This window comes from Pleurodeles waltl, chromosome 6, assembly GCF_031143425.1.
Source record: "Pleurodeles waltl isolate 20211129_DDA chromosome 6, aPleWal1.hap1.20221129, whole genome shotgun sequence".
Taxonomy (NCBI): Eukaryota; Metazoa; Chordata; class Amphibia; order Caudata; family Salamandridae; genus Pleurodeles; species Pleurodeles waltl.
Window position 1 is genome coordinate 81345781 of NC_090445.1, and position 20788 is coordinate 81366568.

Consider the following 20788-nt stretch of genomic DNA (forward strand, 5'->3'; position numbering starts at 1 on the left):
TGGACAGAAGAAGCTGAGGATTCTGCAGGAACGAAAAGGGCTAGAGACTTCCCCTTTGGAGGACCAATCCCTCTCGCCGTGGAGAGTCGTGCAGAAGTGTTTTCCCGCCAAAAGACCACCAACAAGCCTTGCTAGCTGCAAATCATGCGGTAAGTGTTTTTGGATGCTGCTGTGGCCCAGGAGAGACCAGGATGTCGCAAATTGCGTCAGGAGAGAGAGGGGATGTAGGGCAAGACAAAGAGCTCTCTCAGCAGCAGGTAGCACCCAGAGAAGTGCCAGAAACAGGCACTACAAGGATGTGTGAAATGGTGCTCACCCAAAGTTACACAAAGGAGTCCCACGTCGCCGGAGACCAACTTAGAAAGTTGTGCAATGCAGGTTAGAGTGCCGTGGACCTAGGCTTGGCTGTTCACAAAGGATTTCTGCCGGAAGTGCACGGAAGCCGGAGTAGCTGCAAAAGATGCAGTTTCCAATAATACAGTCTGGCGTGGGGAGGCAAGGACTTACCTCCACCATACTTGGACTGAAGAGTCACTGGACTGTGGGAGTCACTTGTACAGAGTTGCTGGATTCAAGGGACCTCGCTCGTCATGCTGAGAGGAGACCCAAGGGACTGGTAATGCAGTTCTTTGGTGCCTGCGGTTGCAGGGGGAAGATTCCGTCGACCCACGGGAGATTTCTTCGGAGCTTCTAGTGCAGAGAGGAGGCAGACTACCCCCACAGCATGCACCAACAGGAAAACAGTAGAGAAGGCGGCAGGATCAGCGTTACAGAGTTGCAGTAGTCGTCTTAGCTACTTTGTTGCAGTTTTGCAGGCTTCCAGCGCGGTCAGCAGTCGATTCCTTGTCAGAAGGTGAAGAGAGAGATGCAGAGGAACTCTGATGAGCTCTTGCATTCGTTATCTAAAGTTTCCCCAGAGACAGAGACCCTAAATAGCCAGAAAAGAGGGTTTGGCTACCTAGGAGAGAGGATAGGCTAGCAACACCTGAAGGAGCCTATCAGAAGGAGTCTCTGACGTCACCTGGTGGCACTGGCCACTCAGAGCAGTCCAGTGTGCCAGCAGCACCTCTGTTTCCAAGATGGCAGAGGTCTGGAGCACACTGGAGGAGCTCTGGACACCTCCCAGGGGAGGTGCAAGTCAGAGAAGTGGTCCCTCCCCTTTCCATTGTCCAGTTTCACGCCAGAGAAGGGCTAAGGGGTCCCTGAACCGGTGTAGACTGGCTTATGCAGAATTGGGAACATCTGTGCCCATGAAAGCATTTCCAGAGGCTGGGGGAGGCTACTCCTCCCCTGCCTTCACACCATTTTCCAAAGGGAGAGGGTGTAACACCCTCTCTCAGAGGAAGTCCTTTGTTCTGCCATCCTGGGACAAGCCTGGCTTGACCCCAGGGGGGCAGAAACCTGTCTGAGGGGTTGGCAGCAGCAGCAGCTGCAGTGAAACCCCAGGAAAGGCAGTTTGGCAGTACCAGGGTCTGTGCTACAGACCACTGGGATCATGGGATTGTGCCAACTATGCCAGGATGGCATAGAGGGGGCAATTCCATGATCATAGACATGTTACATGGCCATATTCGGAGTTACCATTGTGAAGCTACATATAGGTAGTGACCTATATGTTGTGCACGCATGTAATGGTGTCCCCGCACTCACAAAGTCCGGGGAATTGGCTCTGAACAATGTGGGGGCACCTTGGCTAGTGCCAGGGTGCCCTCACACTAAGTAACTTTGCACCTAACCTTTACCAGGTAAAGGTTAGACATATAGGTGACTTATAAGTTACTTAAGTGCAGTGTAAAATGGCTGTGAAATAACGTGGACGTTATTTCACTCAGGCTGCAGTGGCAGGCCTGTGTAAGAATTGTCAGAGCTCCCTATGGGTGGCAAAAGAAATGCTGCAGCCCATAGGGATCTCCTGGAACCCCAATACCCTGGGTACCTCAGTACCATATACTAGGGAATTATAAGGGTGTTCCAGTAGCCAATGTGAATTGGTGAAATGGTCACTAGCCTGTTAGTGACAATTTGTAAAGAGAGAGCATAACCACTGAGGTTCTGGTTAGCAGAGCCTCAGTGAGACAGTTAGGCATCACACAGGGAACACATACCTATAGGTCACAAACTTATGAGCACTGGGGTCCTGACTAGCAGGGTCCCAGTGACACATAACAAACATACTGAAAACATAGGGTTTTCACTATGAGCACTGGGTCCTGGCTAGCAGGATCCCAGTGAGACAGTGAAAACCCCCTGACATACACTCACAAACAGGCCAAAAGTGGGGGTAACAAGGCTAGAAAGAGGCTACTTTCTCACACAACCCCCCCCCCCAAACGAAGGACAATAAGGCTAACCTTGGCCAGTTGAGACTTTATTGTCTAAGTGGTGATAAGTAGAGAGTAGTTCTGCCATAGACTGGTTACTCCCTTTATCATCCACTATATGGTTACTTCCCTGTGGGGATGTAAACCACCCTGTTTGAAGTTTTTTAGCTAAGCAACAATGTGAAGATGTATTTTCAGAGTTTCTATCAGTAAGTTTTAGTTTAGAGCAGTGGGAATTATCCACTGAACCTATTTGTAATGATGGAAATGCCAGACAGGGATACTGTCTCAGTAAAGCCATAGCTGGGCAAAAACTTTGTCCATATGGCTGGAAGAGAGAACAGGGATGCTGTTTCTCTTTAGTTGGAGCAGGGCAGGGATGCTGTCCTATGAGCTCCACACTGTCCTAAGTGTTGTGAGGCAGTGCAGGGTTTCTGCACTAAAGTTTCTCTGGGAGGGTTGGAGGGATGCTCCATGTTAACTAAAATGGTGCTCTTTTTCTCACCAATGTTAGTTATCCCACAGAGAGGTACTTCCACCTCAGGGAGTACAGTTTTGCCAACTGATGATTCCCTTGGAACAGGTGCCACCCCAGGAGAGGTTTCTCCCACCACAGGAATGGTCTCCTGAATGGTAGGGTGGTTAGGGGATACTGTGATACCCTTTTTACCTGTTGATGGAGAGGGATCCAGAGTTTTCAGGCCTTCTCTCCTGTGCTTTTTCATTTCAGTAGAAATGAGAGGGAACAATTCCTCAGGGATGCCCAGCATGGCTGCATGGGCATAAAACTCTACATCAGCCCAACCTGAGGCCTCTAGGTCATTACCTAAGAGACAGTCTACAGGTAAGCTAGGTGATACCACCACCTGCTTAGGGCCAGTAACTCCACCCCAACTAAACTGAATTATAGCTAAGGGAAGAAACTTAGTGGAGTTATGGACATCAATAATCTTATACTGTTGTCCAATGATGTGTTGTTCAGGATGCACTAGGTTTTCAGTCACCAAAGTGATACTGGCACCTGTGTCCCTGTAGGCCAAGGCCTCAACACCATTTATTGAAACTGTCTGCCTGTACTTATCCAATGTAAGAGGCCAAGCAGACAGTGTGGCAAGGCCAATGCCACTAGGTGTGACAGAAACTGTCTTGGGACTGACTACCCCAGTTTCTACTATGGACCCATAAGTGAACCCAACTACACCCTTAACTTGACTGTTGCCAGCAGTCCCCCCAGTAGTACCACTACTGCTAGGGGCACTAGAGCTTGATGTATTAGTGGTGGTAGGCTCAGGGGGTTTACCTGGACAGGACTTATCCCCTGGCCTATGGCCTCTATTTTTACACACAAAGCACCAAGGCTTTTTAAATTGTGTAGGTTGAGAAGAAGAGGAAGAATTTGTTTTATCCCCACCCCCTGAAGAGTGTTTAAGATTTGAAGTGGAATCTTTGGTTTTACCCTTATCCCCATGCTTATCTTGAGATTTTTCACCATCTTTCTTCTTATTGTTCTCTTTGTCACCCCCTGTATGAACTTTTCTGTTCACCCTTGTTCTGACCCATTTGTCTGCCTTCTTTCCCAATTCTTGGGGAGAGGTCAGAACAGAGTCCACCAAGTACTGGTGCAACAAATCAGACACACAACTGTTAAGAATATGCTCTCTCAGGATCAAGTTATACAGGCTGTCATAATCAGTAACTTTACTGCCATGTAACCACCCCTCCAAGGCTTTCACTGAATGGTCAATGAAATCAACCCAGTCTTGTGAAGACTCCTTTTTGGTCTCTCTGAACTTTATCCTGTATTGTTCAGTGGTTAAGCCATAACCATCCAGGAGTGCATTCTTAAGAACTGTAAAATTATTGGCATCACTTTCTTTCACAGTAAGGAGCCTATCCCTACCTTTCCACTAAATGATAGCCATAGGATAGCAGCCCACTGCCTTTGAGGGACATCCTGTACAACACAGGCCCTCTCAAGTGCAGCAAACCACTTGTTAATGTCATCCCCCTCCTTATAAGGGGGAACTATCTTATGCAGATTCCTGGAAACATGCTCTTTTGCAGGATGACTATGGGGAATACTGCTGCTGCCACCATGGGTTTCAAAACCCAACTTCTGTCTTTCCTTCTCTAGTTCTAATGACTGTCTATCCAAATCCAGCTGTTGCTTTTTAAGCTTCAGTCTGGTTTGTTCCACCCTCAACTTATTGAGTTCCCTTTCTAACAATCTGTCATCAGGGTTGGTGGGAGGGACATTCCTAGATACAGAGGTATGATGGGAATGAACAGAAGGAGACCTGTCCCTTACAGAGGGCACCCTAGCAGCTTGGCTAACAGAAACATCACTTCCACTGTGGTGAGAATAAATGCTCTTGCTATGATGTGAGACAACACTATTTGTATGGTGTGGCTCTTCATCATTACCAACTATGCTAGACTGTCTAGTAATGGGCAGGCTAAGAAGTTTCTTTCCTGAATCTTTTCCTGGGGGAGTCCCTGGATCAGATTGGGAACCATTAGCTACTTTTTCAACAGATGGGGCACTTTTAGCCTTATCTTGTTCTCTAAGCATGTTAAGTAACAATTCCAAGGAAGGATTCTTCCCTACACTCAAACCTCTCTCTATGCAGAGACTCCTTGCTCCTTTTCAGCTAAGGTGATCATATGCAATCTTGGACAGATCAACATTTTGGCCTGTGCCAGACATTTTCTAGAGAGAGTTAAAGTGATAGAATAAGAGAAAAAAGTTTTCAGAACTTTTTGAAAGACAGGAAAAAAAAACTTGTTAAACTTTTTAGAAAGTTTAGATGTACTTTTCAGCACTTAGAAAAGAGTGAAAAGAGGAAATGCAAAACTTTTTAGCTATGTGTACACACACTGAACTTGTTTTGTATATTTTTCTCTTATGAAAAGTACAATGACAAGAGTGGTAAGTAGTCTCAAAGAACTTATCCCACCGCTGCACAACCAATGTAGGAGGCTGGACTGGCTTGTAGTGAGTACCAAGGGGTACTTGCACCTTGCACCAGGCCCAGTTATCCCTTATTAGTGTATAGGGTGTATAGCAGCATAGGCTGATAGATAATGATAGCTTAGCAGAGCAGCTTAGGCTGAACTAGGAGACAAGTGAAGCTCCTACAGTACCACTGGTGTCACTTGCACAATATCACAAGAAAACACAATACACAGATATACTAAAAATAAAGGTACTTTATTTTTATGACAATATGCCAAAGTATCTCAGTGAGTACCCTCAGTATGAGGATAGCAATTATACACAAGTTATATGTACACAATACCACAAATATGCAGTATAGTCTTAGAAAACAGTGCAAACAATGTATAGTTACAATAGGATGCAATGGGGACACATAGGGATAGGGGCAACACAAACCATATACTCCAAAAGTGGAATGTGAACCACAAATGGACCCCAAACCTATGTGACCTTGTAGAGGGTCGCTGGGACTATTAGAAAATAGTAAGGGTTAGAAAAATAGCCCTCCCCAAGACCCTGAAAAGTGAGTGCAAAGTGCACTGAAGTTCCCCAAAGGACAAAGAAGTCGTGATAGGGGAATAATGCAGGAAAGACACAAACCAGCATTGCAACAACGATGGATTTACAGTCGAGGGTACCTGTGGAACAAGGGGACCAAGTCCAAAAGTCACAAGCAAGTCGGAGATGGGCAGATGCCCAGGAAATGCCAGCTGTGGGTGCAAAGAAGCTTCTACTGGACAGAAGAAGCTGAGGATTCTGCAGGAACGAAAAGTGCTAGAGACTTCCCCTTTGGAGGACGGATCCCACTTGCCGTGGAGAGTCGTGCAGAAGTGTTTTCCCGCCGAAAGACCGCCAACAAGCCTTGCTAGCTGCAAATCGTACGGTAAGCATTTTTGGATGCTGCTGTGGCCCAGGAGGGACCAGGATGTCGCAAATTGCGTCAGGAGAGAGAGGGGACATCGAGCAAGACAAGGAGCTCTCTCAGCAGCAGGTAGCCCCCGGAGAAGTGCCAGAAACAGGCACTACGAGGATGTGTGAAACAGTGCTCACCCGAAGTTACACAAAGGAGTTCCACGTCGCCGGAGACCAACTTAGAAAGTCAATGCAGGTTAGAGTGCCGTGGACCTAGGCTTGGCTGTGCACAAAGGATTTCCGCCGGAAGTGCACAGAAGCCGTAGTAGCTGCAAAAGATGCGGTTTCCAACAATGCAGTCTGGCGTGGGGAGGCAAGGACTTACCTCCACCAAACTTGGACTGAAGAGTCACTGGACTGTGGGAGTTACTTGGACAGAGTTGCTGGATTCAAGGGACCTCGTTCGTCATGCTGAGAGGAGACACAAGGGACCGGTAATGCAGTTCTTTGGTGCCTGCGGTTGCAGGGGGAAGATTCCGTCGACCCACGGGAGATTTCTTCGGAGCTTCTAGTGCAGAGAGGAGGCAGACTACCCCCACAGCATGCACCAACAGGAAAACAGTCGAGAAGGCGGCAGGATCAGCGTTACAGAGTTGCAGTAGTCGTCTTAGCTACTTTGTTGCAGTTTTGCAGGCTTCCAGCGCGGTCAGCAGTCGATTCCTTGTCAGAAGGTGAAGAGAGAGATGCAGAGGAACTCTGATGAGCTCTTGCATTCGTTATCTAAAGTTTCCCCAGAGACAGAGACCCTAAATAGCCAGAAAAGAGGGTTTGGCTACCTAGGAGAGAGGATAGGCTAGCAACACCTGAAGGAGCCTATCAGAAGGAGTCTCTGACGTCACCTGGTGGCACTGGCCACTCAGAGCATTCCAGTGTGCCAGCAGCACCTCTGTTTCCAAGATGGCAGAGGTCTGGAGCACACTGGAGGAGCTCTGGACACCTCCCAGGGGAGGTGCAGGTCAGGGGAGTGGTCACTCCCCTTTCCTTTGTCCAGTTTTGCGCCAGAGAAGGGCTAAGGGGTCCCTGAACCGGTGTAGACTGGCTTATGCAGAATTGGGCACATCTGTGCCCATGAAAGCATTTCCAGAGGCTGGGGGAGGCTACTCCTCCCCTGCCTTCACACCATTTTCCAAAGGGAGAGGGTGTAACACCCTCTCTCAGAGGAAGTCCTTTGTTCTGCCATCCTGGGACAAGCCTGGCTTGACCCCAGGGGGGCAGAAACCTGTCTGAGGGGTTGGCAGCAGCAGCAGCTGCAGTGAAACCCCAGGAAAGGCAGTTTGGCAGTACCAGGGTCTGTGCTACAGACCACTGGGATCATGGGATTGTGCCAACTATGCCAGGATGGCATAGAGGGGGCAATTCCATGATCATAGACATGTTACATGGCCATATTTGGAGTTACCATTGTGAAGCTACATATAGGTAGTGACCTATATGTAGTGCACGCGTGTAATGGTGTCCCCGCACTCACAAAGTCCGGGGAATTGGCCCTGAACAATGTGGGGGCACCTTGGCTAGTGCCAGGGTGCCCTCACACTAAGTAACTTTGCACCTAACCTTTACCAGGTAAAGGTTAGACATATAGGTGACTTATAAGTTACTTAAGTGCAGTGTAAAATGGCTGTGAAATAACGTGGACGTTATTTCACCCAGGCTGCAGTGGCAGGCCTGTGTAAGAATTGTCAGAGCTCCCTATGGGTGGCAAAAGAAATGCTGCAGCCCATAGGGATCTCCTGGAACCCCAATACCCTGGGTACCTCAGTACCATATACTAGGGAATTATAAGGGTGTTCCAGTATGCCAATGTGAATTGGTGAAATGGTCACTAGCCTGTTAGTGACAATTTGTAAAGAGAGAGCATAACCACTGATGTTCTGGTTAGCAGAGCCTCAGTGAGACAGTTAGGCATCACACAGGGAACACATACCTATAGGTCACAAACTTATGAGCACTGGGGTCCTGACTAGCAGGGTTCCAGTGACACATAACAAACATACTGAAAACATAGGGTTTTCACTATGAGCACTGGGTCCTGGCTAGCAGGATCCCAGTGAGACAGTGAAAACACCCTGACATACACTCACAAACAGGCCAAAAGTGGGGGTAACAAGGCTAGAAAGAGGCTACTTTCTCACACAACCCCCCCCAAACAAAGGTCAATAAGGCTAACCTTGGCCAGTTGAGACTTTATTGTCTAAGTGGTGATAAGTAGAGAGTAGCTCTGCCATAGACTGGTTACTCCCTTTATCATCCACTATATGGTTACTTCCCTGTGGGGATGTAAACCACCCTGTTTGAAGTTTTTTAGCTAAGCAACAATGTGAAGATGTATTTTCAGAGTTTCTATCAGTAAGTTTTAGTTTAGAGCAGTGGGAATTATCCACTGAACCTATTTGTAATGATGGAAATGCCAGACAGGGATGCTGTCTCAGTAAAGCCATAGCTGGGCAAAAACTTTGTCCATATGGCTGGAAGAGAGAACAGGGATGCTGTTTCTCTTTAGTTGGAGCAGGGCAGGGATGCTGTCCTATGAGCTCCACACTAGGGCAGGGATGCTGTCCTAAGTGTTGTGAGGTAGTGCAGGGTTTCTGCACTAAAGTTTCTCTGGGAGGGTTGGAGGGATGCTCCATGTTAACTAAAATGGTGCTCTTTTTCTCACCAATGTTAGTTATCCCACAGAGAGGTACTTCCACCTCAGGGATTACAGTTTTGCCAACTGATGATTCCCTTGGAACAGGTGCCACCCCAGGAGAGGTTTCTCCCACCACAGGAATGGTCTCCTGAATGGTAGGGTGGTTAGGGGATACTGTGATACCCTTTTTACCTGTTGATGGAGAGGGATCCAGAGTTTTCAGGCCTTCTCTCCTGTGCTTTTTCATTTCAGTAGAAATGAGAGGGAACAATTCCTCAGGGATGCCCAGCATGGCTGCATGGGCATAAAACTCTACATCAGCCCAACCTGAGGCCTCTAGGTCATTACCTAAGAGACAGTCTACAGGTAAGCTAGGTGATACCACCACCTGCTTAGGGCCAGTAACTCCACCCCAACTAAACTGAATTATAGCTAAGGGAAGAAACTTAGTGGAGTTATGGACATCAATAATCTTATACTGTTGTCCAATGATGTGTTGTTCAGGATGCACTAGGTTTTCAGTCACCAAAGTGATACTGGCACCTGTGTCCCTGTAGGCCAAGGCCTCAACACCATTTATTGAAACTGTCTGCCTGTACTTATCAAATGTAAGGGGACAAGCAGCCAGTGTGGCAAGGCCAATGCCACTAGGTGTGACAGAAACTGTCTTGGGACTGACTACCCCCGTTTCTACTATGGACCCATAAGTGAACCCAACTACACCCTTAACTTGACTGTTGCCAGCAGTCCCACCACTAGTACCACTACTGCTAGGGGCACTAGAGCTTGATGTATTAGTGGTGGTAGGCTCAGGGGGTTTACCTGGACAGGACTTATCCCCTGGCCTATGGCCTCTATTTTTACACACAAAGCACCAAGGCTTTTTAAATTGTGTAGGTTGAGAAGAAGAGGAAGAATTTGTTTTATCCCCACCCCCTGAAGAGTGTTTAAGATTTGAAGTGGAATCTTTGGTTTTACCATTATCCCCATGCTTATCTTGAGATTTTTCACCATCTTTCTTCTTATTGTTCTCTTTGTCACCCCCTGTATGAACTTTTCTGTTCACCCTTGTTCTGACCCATTTGTCTGCCTTCTTTCCCAATTCTTGGGGAGAGGTCAGATCAGAGTCCACCAAGTACTGGTGCAACAAATCAGACACACAATTATTAAGAATATGCTCTCTCAGGATCAAGTTATACAGGCTGTCATAATCAGTAACTTACTGCCATGTAACCACCCCTCCAAGGCTTTCACTGAATGGTCAATGAAATCAACCCAGTCTTGTGAAGACTCCTTTTTGGTCTCTCTGAACTTTATCCTGTATTGTTCAGTGGTTAAGCCATAACCATCCAGGAGTGCATTCTTAAGAACTGTAAAATTATTGGCATCACTTTCTTTCACAGTAAGGAGCCTATCCCTACCTTTTCCACTAAATGATAGCCATAGGATAGCAGCCCACTGCCTTTGAGGGACATCCTGTACAACACAGGCCCTCTCAAGTGCAGCAAACCACTTGTTAATGTCATCCCCCTCCTTCTAAGGGGGAACTATCTTATGCAGATTCCTGGAAACATGCTCTTTTGCAGGATGACTATGGGGAATACTGCTGCTGCCACCATGGGTTTCAAAACCCAACTTCTGTCTTTCCTTCTCTAGTTCTAATGACTGTCTATCCAAATCCAGCTGTTGCTTTTTAAGCTTCAGTCTGGTTTGTTCCACCCTCAACTTATTGAGTTCCCTTTCTAACAATCTGTCATCAGGGTTGGTGGGAGGGACATTCCTAGATACAGAGGTATGATGGGAATGAACAGAAGGAGACCTGTCCCTTACAGAGGGCACCCTAGCAGCTTGGCTAACAGAAACATCACTTCCACTGTGGTGAGAATAAATGCTCTTGCTATGATGTGAGACAACACTATTTGTATGGTGTGGCTCTTCATCATTACCAACTATGCTAGACTGTCTAGTAATGGGCAGGCTAAGAAGTTTCTTTCCTGAATCTTTTCCTGGGGGAGTCCCTGGATCAGATTGGGAACCATTAGCTACTTTTTCAACAGATGGGGCACTTTTAGCCTTATCTTGTTCTCTAAGCATGTTAAGTAACAATTCCAAGGAAGGATTCTTCCCTACACTCAAACCTCTCTCTATGCAGAGACTCCTTGCTCCTTTCCAGCTAAGGTGATCATATGCAATCTTGGACAGATCAACATTTTGGCCTGTGCCAGACATTTTCTAGAGAGAGTTAAAGTGATAGAATAAGAGAAAAAAGTTTTCAGAACTTTTTGAAAGACAGGAAAAAAAAACTTGTTAAACTTTTTAGAAAGTTTAGATGTACTTTTCAGCACTTAGAAAAGAGTGAAAAGAGGAAATGCAAAACTTTTTAGCTATGTGTACACACACTGAACTTGTTTTGTATATTTTTCTCTTATGAAAAGTACAATGACAAGAGTGGTAAGTAGTCTCAAAGAACTTATCCCACCGCTGCACAACCAATGTAGGAGGCTGGACTGGCTTGTAGTGAGTACCAAGGGGTATTTGCACCTTGCACCAGGCCCAGTTATCCCTTATTAGTGTATAGGGTGTATAGCAGCATAGGCTGATAGATAATGGTAGCTTAGCAGAGCAGCTTAGGCTGAACTAGGAGACGAGTGAAGCTCCTACAGTACCACTGGTGTCACTTGCACAATATCACAAGAAAACACAATACACAGATATACTAAAAATAAAGGTACTTTATTTTTATGACAATATGCCAAAGTATCTCAGTGAGTACCCTCAGTATGAGGATAGCAATTATACACAAGTTATATGTACACAATACCAAAAATATGCAGTATAGTCTTAGAAAACAGTGCAAACAATGTATAGTTACAATAGGATGCAATGGGGACACATAGGGATAGGGGCAACACAAACCATATACTCCAAAAGTGGAATGTGAACCACGAATGGACCCCAAACCTATGTGACCTTGTAGAGGGTCGCTGGGACTATTAGAAAATAGTAAGGGTTAGAAAAATAGCCCTCCCCAAGACCCTGAAAAGTGAGTGCAAAGTGCACTGAAGTTCCCCAAAGGACAAAGAAGTCGTGATAGGGGAATATTGCAAGAAAAACACAAACCAGCATTGCAACAACGATGGATTTACAGTTGAGGGTACCTGTGGAACAAGGGGACCAAGTCCAAAAGTCACAAGCAAGTCGGAGATGGGCAGATGCCAAGGAAATGCCAGCTGTGGGTGCAAAGAAGCTTCTACTGGACAGAAGAAGCTGAGGATTCTGCAGGAACAAAAAGATCTAGAGACTTCCCCTTTGGAGGACGGATCCCTCTCGCCATGGAGAGTCGTGCAGAAGTGTTTTCCTGCAAAAAGACCACCAACAAGCCTTGCTAGCTGCAAATAGTGTGGTAAGCGTTTTTGGATGCTGCTGTGGCTCAGGAAGGACCAGGATGTCGCAAATTGCGTCAGGAGAGAGAGGGGATGTCGAGCAAGACAAGGAGCCCTCTCAACAGCAGGTAGCACCCGGAAAAGTGCCAGAAACAGGCACTACGAGGATGCATGAAACGGTGCTCACCCGAAGTTACACAAAGGAGTCCCACGTCGCCGGAGACCAACTTAGAAAGTCGTGCAATGCAGGTTAGAGTGCCGTGGATCTAGGCTTGGCTGTGCACAAAGGATTTCCACCGGAAGTGCAAGGAAGCCGGAGTAGCTGCAAAAGACGCGGTTTCCAACAATGCAGTCTGGCGTGGGGAGGCAAGGACTTACCTCCACCAAACTTGGACTGAAGAGTCACTGGACTGTGGGAGTCACTTGGACAGAGTTGCTGGATTCAAGGGACCTCGCTCGTCATGCTGAGAGGAGACTCAAGGGACCGGTAATGCAGTTCTTTGGTGCCTGCGGTTGCAGGGGGAAGATTCCGTCGACCCACGGGAGATTTCGTCGGAGCTTCTGGTGCAGATAGGAGGCAGCCTACCCCCACAGCATGCACCAACAGGAAAACAGTCGAGAAGGCGGCAGGATCAACGTTACAGAGTTGCAGTAGTCGTCTTAGCTACTTTGTTGCAGTTTTGCAGGCTTCCAGCGCGGTCAGCAGTCGATTCCTTGTCAGAAGGTGAAGAGAGAGATGCAGAGGACCTCTGATGAGCTCTTGCATTCGTATCTAAAGTTTCCCCAGAGACAGAGACCCTAAATAGCCATAAAAGAGGGTTTGGCTACCTAGGAGAGAAGATAGGCTAGCAACACCTGAAGGAGCCTATCAGAAGGAGTCTCTGACGTCACCTGGTGGCACTGGCCACTCAGAGCAGTCCAGTGTGCCAGCAGCATCTCTGTTTCCAAGATGGCAGATGTCTGGAGCACACTGGAGGAGCTCTGGACACCTCCCAGGGGAGGTGCAGGTCAGGGGAGTGGTCACTCCCCTTTCCTTTGTCCAGTTTTGCGCCAGAGCAGGGCTAAGGGGTCCCTGAAACGGTGTAGACTGGCTTATGCAGAATTGGGCACATCTGTGCCCATGAAAGCATTTCCAGAGGCTGGGGGAGGCTACTCCTCCCCTGCCTTCACACCATTTTCCAAAGGGAGAGAGTGTAACACCCTCTCTCAGAGGAAGTCCTTTGTTCTGCCATCCTGGGACAAGCCTGGCTTGACCCCAGGGGGGCAGTAACCTGTCTGAGGGGTTGGCAGCAGCAGCAGCTGCAGTGAAACCCCAGGAAAGGCAGTTTGGCAGTACCAGGGTCTGTGCTACAGACCACTGGGATCATGGGATTGTGCCAACTATGCCAGGATGGCATAGAGGGGGCAATTCCATGATCATAGACATGTTACATGGCCATATTCGGAGTTACCATTGTGAAGCTACATATAGGTAGTGACCTATATGTAGTGCACGCGTGTAATGGTGTCCCCGCACTCACAAAGTCCGGGGAATTGGCCCTGAACAATGTGGGGGCACCTTGGCTAGTGCCAGGGTGCCCTCACACTAAGTAACTTTGCACCTAACCTTTACCAGGTAAAGGTTAGACATATAGGTGACTTATAAGTTACTTAAGTGCAGTGTAAAATGGCTGTGAAATAACGTGGACGTTATTTCACTCAGGCTGCAGTGGCAGGCCTGTGTAAGAATTGTCAGAGCTTCCTATGGGTGGCAAAAGAAATGCTGCAGCCCATCGGGATCTCCTGGAACCCCAATACCCTGGGTACCTCAGTACCATATACTAGGGAATTATAAGGGTGTTCCAGTATGCCAATGTGAATTGGTGAAATGGTCACTAGCCTGTTAGTGACAATTTGTAAAGAGAGAGCATAACCACTGAGGTTCTGGTTAGCAGAGCCTCAGTGAGACAGTTAGGCATCACACAGGGAACACATACCTATAAGTCACAAACTTATGAGCACTGGGGTCCTGACTAGCAGGGTCCCAGTGACACATAACAAACATACTGAAAACATAGGGTTTTCACTATGAGCACTGGGTCCTGGCTAGCAGGATCCCAGTGAGACAGTGAAAACACCCTGACATACAACCACAAACAGGCCAAAAGTGGGGGTAACAAGGCTAGAAAGAGGCTACTTTCTCACACACAGCTATATTTCAAATGGGTCCCTTAGTACGGAGAATATAAGGTCATGCATCTCCACTATACACCTACCACATCCGACTATGTCATCCATGAATCTTAGTGATTTTTTCACAGACACAAGACCATGGTGGAGCATTTCTGTTAGTTGGAACAGACATGGTGTTCTTAGTGGGCACTAGGGGGCACATGTGAGGTGACACTGGAGTAGGTGCTGCCCCATTTCTCATGATTAAACCCCACGGTCTTCAAAGTGAAATATTTTTGTATACGTTTGTGTGGGACTCAATGCAGTAGACAGGTGTCTGTGAACACTACAGGAATGTCAGATATGTGTATCTGATGTATACTTGGTTAGGGCACCACTTGGGTGGCATTGGATTTAGGTTCTTCCAGAGGCTGACACACCATGAGTTACGTGGGACTGTGCCTATGTGTGACTTCCTCAACATGACCATAGCCTATCCCATTGACATACCTGTGCGCGTCTTTGTTTGGGGTAATGTATGTGTGTGATCTGTATTTAGTTGTCAACCTGTGGACACTTGTAGTGATTTGTGAGCAGCTTCGCCATGCAAAGGAGACTTGGCTCCACCTGTCCACACGTGGTTTGCCAGTCAGGGTGTTGCTGTGATATGTAGATTTGGGTGCATACGTATGTGACATGCAATGTGTGCAGTGTGGTGTGGCATGTAGCTTATGTGTTGTTGCCTGTACATCTCTGTGGCCCTGCCCATGTGTATTTCTTGTTGAGTTTGTCTGGCTTGTCCTTGCTGGTTAGTGTGTTGTGTGGTATGATTGGTATGGTGACATACCTATGAGTAGCCCATTACTATATTCGCCATCCTGGAACCGCTGGTTGATGGTGCAATGGCAAAAGATATATGCGTCATGGACGCTGTCGGAATATTTCGCCAGGATGTTTCTGAAGAGCTCACGGTGGTCCATGATAGCCTGCACATTGATGGAATGTGTGTGCTTGCGGTTCCTGTAGAGGTGTTGCGTTGCTGCAGGTGACACCAGTTGGTCTTCGGTACTGTTCATTGCACCCAGCACATGTGGAAAGCCAGTTATCTGATAGAAACCTTGCTTGGTCCCATACTGCAGCTGCTGGGTGTTTGAGAAGCAGATGTGTTGTGACGTGAGGTGTAGGATTGCGTCCAGGACCTTTGGTAGGCAGACCGAAAAGGATGACTGGGAGATACCAGCCACTAATGCACCCGTTGTCTGGAATGATCCAGACACCATCATGTTGAGGACAGCGAGGAATTTTGTAATGGGTGGGATGTTATGGGGAGTTTGCAGCCTTGCCGTGATGTGTGGTGCTATCAGGTGCAGCAGGCGTACATTGGACTCCCGGTTGAGTCTGTATACCCAGACCAGATCTTGTTCCCTCATTCCTAAAATGGTGATTCGCTGTCTAACAATTCTCTCCTTCCTTCTGCACTGTCTCTGTGGCTGTTGTGGTGGGGTTTGAGGTTGCCACAGTAGTGGTGGTTGGATCTGCTGTCTTTGCAGACGTCTGCAGCATGTGCCAAGCTGGAGTAGTAGAACTTCCATGTTGTCCTGGCAGTTTCCAAGGCTCCGTCTGGGTTTTTTCTATGAGTGGTTGTGTGTGAGCCTCTTTTTAACGCCTGGGTCTGATCAGGCGTTAATGTTTTGCGCTATTCGGACTTAGCTCAATTTTTTCAGTCCGCTTCCCTCGTTAGCGCCATTTTTGCATCGAGGGATAAATATGGCACTAAGGGGTTAGCGTTGTGTTTAGGGTGAGAACGTCTACCTGGCAATTCATTGGCGCAAGGTGCTTTCGTGCATCCTAAACATGGCGCTAACTCCAATATTTTGATGCTAGACGGGTCTAGCATCAAAATATAAATAAGGAGCTAGCTATGCACCATTTTATCGTCAACATTTTTTATGCTAATACGGCACAAGCCAAGCATAAATATGCACCTTGGTGTTTGTAAACTTGCGGTCTCTGTTCACTTTACTCAGCTTTACATTATAAAAGCGAACTTAAAGTGAAAGAACCTTTGTTGGAAGTTTGCCTTTGTCACTTTTATAGCAACAATTACTTAAGTTGCTGAGGACAAAAGCTTACAACATGCATCATTAAAATATTGCGTCTTTCTTTTCAGAATACATTCTGGCCCTTCTGCTTTTCTGCATCTTTTCTGCTACCCACCCACGTGCACACTACACCTGACTGTCTTAAATGGTTAGGGTCTGCTTTGACGTGCTGCCATTGTTTAACAGGCAGGCTTCAGGGCACTTGGCTTATATATCGGTGCCTTTCCTCGCTACCTACATGGATGTGTGACAGCACTGACACCACTCACTATCCATATTTTGTTTCCCAGGTCTTGTTGTCTGGTGTAGGTGTTGCCTAGATCAATATATTTTTAGGTTAAGCTCCAGTGCCAGTTAGCATTTGGCCATGACACGCCTAAAGAAAAAGACACCGTCAATACACCAAAAAATAAAAATCACTGCTGTGTCCTGGATAGTATGCTGTATGTCTAAACACGTATAAGTTCCAAAAGGCGGGACTTATTGGCTATGCCAATGCTTGCTTCCTTTTAGTCTCAGCCACGCTGCACAGTAGTAGCGCAGCTACATAATATTCCTGAAAAGAATACATCGCCAAAGCCATTAGCTCTCGAATAGGCGAGGCTAATTGCCTTTGTCAATGCTTGTTTGTTTTGCTGCCTGAGCCTATTTTCTTTCCCAGCCCGATCCCGAGAACATTCTAGATCAGATCATGTACGCAATGGATGTACACATAACAAGTGTTACGTAATCTTGGCAGCTGGGGCTGAAACAGGCTGGTGGGGCGCTTTCACTTTCACTTTCGGTCGTGATGGGAAAGTCGGAAACCTAAGCTACCTGTTCCCACAAGACACAAGGCTCCACTCCCTGCTCGTGCACTTGTTCCAAAGACCGTCGGAGATACTGGCAAGGTCCAAGCACCGACGACCGACGTCTCTTTACTGAAGGCGAGGGGCTGCCCAGCTCATGCCAGGCAAGTGAGCATGACTCAAGGAGGGAGAGAGGGAGAGGAAAACGTGGGAGCAGCAGATGAAGCGCGAGTACGCTAGGAAAACAGTGGGAAAGTTCTGCAGATTTGGGGGGCAGAAATTAAAAAGTAGAGGGAAGAGGGGATGGAGCATGAGAGAGAGGCAAGGTAGGACGCGGGCAAAGGGTGGAGGGGATGAAAAAACTGACTAGGGAAAAGAGGAGGCGGAGAGACGGAGTTTGGAAGGAGGCCTCTCTGTTGCCAGGGTAACCAGGTGTAGGTTCGTCGGGTATAAATCATGGGCACCAGGTGTGTCACTGGAAGTGCTTTAAATGGACGGGTACTGTCCGGTACTGAGTGCGAGTACCTGCACTACTCAGCACTGCTGCAACTCATTTAATGGGAGAGTACCGGCACTTCTCAAGTGGAAACAGGTACTCGGAAGAGTATCTGCACTTGACATTTCTATTTAAAGCACAGGTCAGTGCCATGCCTCAGTGAAAGCAATGCTTTAAATGGGAAGGTGTTATCAGGTACACCGTACCTGCATTTCTTTGATTTGGAAGGGATAGCACCGGCAGTGCTCCAGTGCTTTTATCGATGGGGGACAGGCACTTCTCAGCAGCAAACTGGTACTCTGTGACAAGGAGTATCTGCGCTTGTGCATTTGCAATTCAAGCACCTAGTGGAATCCAGGGCCGGCTTCAGGGCGATGCCAGTGGCGTAACAACGCCACCCGCAGCACCCTTCGTGCCGTGACCCCCCAAGCTCCAAGGGTCCCCTTCAGCATTGGGCTTGAGAGCTCCTGAATAAGACCTGAAGAGGGCCCCCTCAATGTACTTTGCATGGGGGCCACCCCAAGTTTTGTTACGCCACTGGGCGGTGTCCAGCTCCGTGGCACTGGGCGAAGAGCTCAGGAGGCGCTGTATTTGGAAATGCCTTTTATGGCGTTAAAAGCACCTGCTGCCTTGCACCCCAGATTTTTTTCAGGAAACAATACACACGTTAAGATATCTCTGGCGATTAATCTACATGCTGAAGAGAGGCCAAGTCACAGTTTTGACCGTCCATGAAGTAGAACGGAGAGGAGTTATGCCTGCTTCATACCGTGCATATCACTGAGTTGTATTTTATGTAGATAGCTCAGAGGGTTACTGCTTTTGTCACGGAGGTCCTTTTGTTATGTGTGGTTCATAAGTTACAACCCTGACAGAACACAGCGAGCTATGAACTGGCCCCACAGAGCTACACGAAAACTGCATGTATGACCCTGTGGTCCTGATTGCCTTAACATTTCTTGTGTAACATTGACTTACACTACACTTATGCGATTCATTGTCTCTGTATAGTGTGTGTGATGTAAAGTGCTCTGACGCCCTACAACGAGCTGAGCAGCGCTATAAAAGAAATGGACTAGTTGTGCGAGAAGGGCTACGGAGAGATGAGGGGTGCAGTTGGAGCCCCCTGGAGAAGGCGGTCACTTACAACAAGCATCGGGGTGCTTTAGGAAAGAACAGACAGAGGTAGAGATACAAGTGGAAGAGGGGAGCGAGCAGGGCTGATATGAATAATTTCCATGGATGCTTTGGGATCCCAGAACAGCCCTCGTCTCTGCACAAACTCCTGTTAGCACCGGGATTGGATTTTCGCTCTTTGCTTGGAGCTGGGCCTGAGTAATGACCCTCATTGCTCTAGGTATGAAGGCGAGTGATGATTTGCTGTTTTGATTACTTCTTAGTCTGGTCAGATTGAAATGTTGCACAGCATAATGTGCCGGTGCCCAAAGCTCTCCTCTGAAACACGCGACTTTTGAAATTAAGTGTGCAGCACGGAATACTGAGGCAGCGTAACCCTGAATCCATCTCAGGCCCATTTGATCTGTTTACAGCCACTCCCTGACCCTTCAGGTCTCTCTTGTAGCTTTGTGCTTTCTCCTTTTGTGACTCTTTTTCGGTGTTCTCTTATTCCGTCTTTCCCATGTGTGTCTTTTGCTCGCAGTAAATGCTTGAGGCAGAAAAATAAGTGCCGGTGCCCCGCACCGGAAACCACCGTCTCAAATTAAGCAGAGTCCTCCAGCACAGGTGCATGGTAGCAGTACCTGTGTCGCTTCTTCAATGGGACCATTCGTGAAGTTCTCAATAGAACACAACACCCTAAACACCAGTTGGAGTAAAAGGGCTCCCAACGCCCCCCAAACCATCTTGTGTGTCAGCCCGGACTGCTGCAGCCTCCAGGACACACAGATGTTTAGCCGTTTTGCTTTGTATTTTAAGTGCATACAATACACAGTGGAGGCTGATCCTGGGCAGGGCCACAACAAGTATTCTGCAACTATTTTGTCGGCCTTTCACCTTCAGGCAAGCACATATAAAATATTAAGCACAAACCTTTAATTAAAAATTTGTGTCAAAATAGTAAGTGGTAAATGCATTATTTTATCATTTGAAAGCTACATTGGTTAATGGGGTCACAGCTGATATCTGTGTGTGTGTAAGCAACAGTCACACAACTGAGTCCTGTTTCTGTGTGTGTAAGCAGAAAGTCATACAACTGAGTCTAGTTATCTGTGTGTATAAGCAGAAAGGCACACAACGGAGTCCAGGTATCTGTGTGTGTGTAAGCAGACAGTCACACAACTGAGTCCAGGACAAGTATCTGTGCGTGTAAGCAGACAGTCACACAACTGAGTCCAGGTATCTGTGTGTGTATAAGCAGACAGTAACACAACTGAGTCCAGGACAGGTATGTGTGTGTGTGCAAGCAGACAGTCACACAAGGGAGTCCAGGTATCTGTGTGTGTAAGCAGACAACACAACTAAGTACAGGACAGGTATCTGTGTGTATAAGCAGACAGTCACACAACTGAGTCCAGGTTCAGCACCAGTAGAGCGGTGACGTGTATTTATTCTGCTATGAGCTCCCAGCCTGTGATTGAAAACATTGTGAATATGCAAGACATTATTTTACAATTGCTTTGCACACAGTATAAGAAAGGCTGCTACAAAATTGCAAAGAGCTAAAGGGGGAGATTTACTAACGTTTCACGCACTGCAGCACAACTACTAAAGTTGTGCTGCGATGTATGGAAAGGAGAGAGCAGAATATTTGCTAAAATATGGTGACTAGAACTTTAGGCTGATGTGCCTCCGCACACACACCAGTGCAAAGCTGCAAGGGTGTGTGTGTTCTGGCAAGCATAAATTGTGCACATCATGGGTATACATCCAGTACAAAATGCTATGCTCAGATGTAGTGTACCACTTTTCCCAGTTTGCAAGTTTGCTAGAAAAAAAATATATTTCTCCAAGTCAAAGCCAGCCTCAAAGAGGCATTATATTTCTACGCA

At 47.2% G+C, this 20788-nt stretch overlaps 1 protein-coding gene across 1 annotated transcript in view; it reads right to left on the reverse strand.

Moving 5' to 3' along the window:
- LOC138301491 (putative nuclease HARBI1) overlaps window positions 1–15986 on the reverse strand; it is a 30446-nt gene extending 14460 nt beyond the window's left edge. Inside the window, exon 1 of the mRNA XM_069242003.1 lies at window positions 15242–15986. Coding sequence (XP_069098104.1) covers window positions 15242–15986 — 745 coding nt within the window. The remainder of the gene's footprint in view (window positions 1–15241) is intronic.
- Between the last annotated feature and the right edge of the window lie 4802 nt (window positions 15987–20788).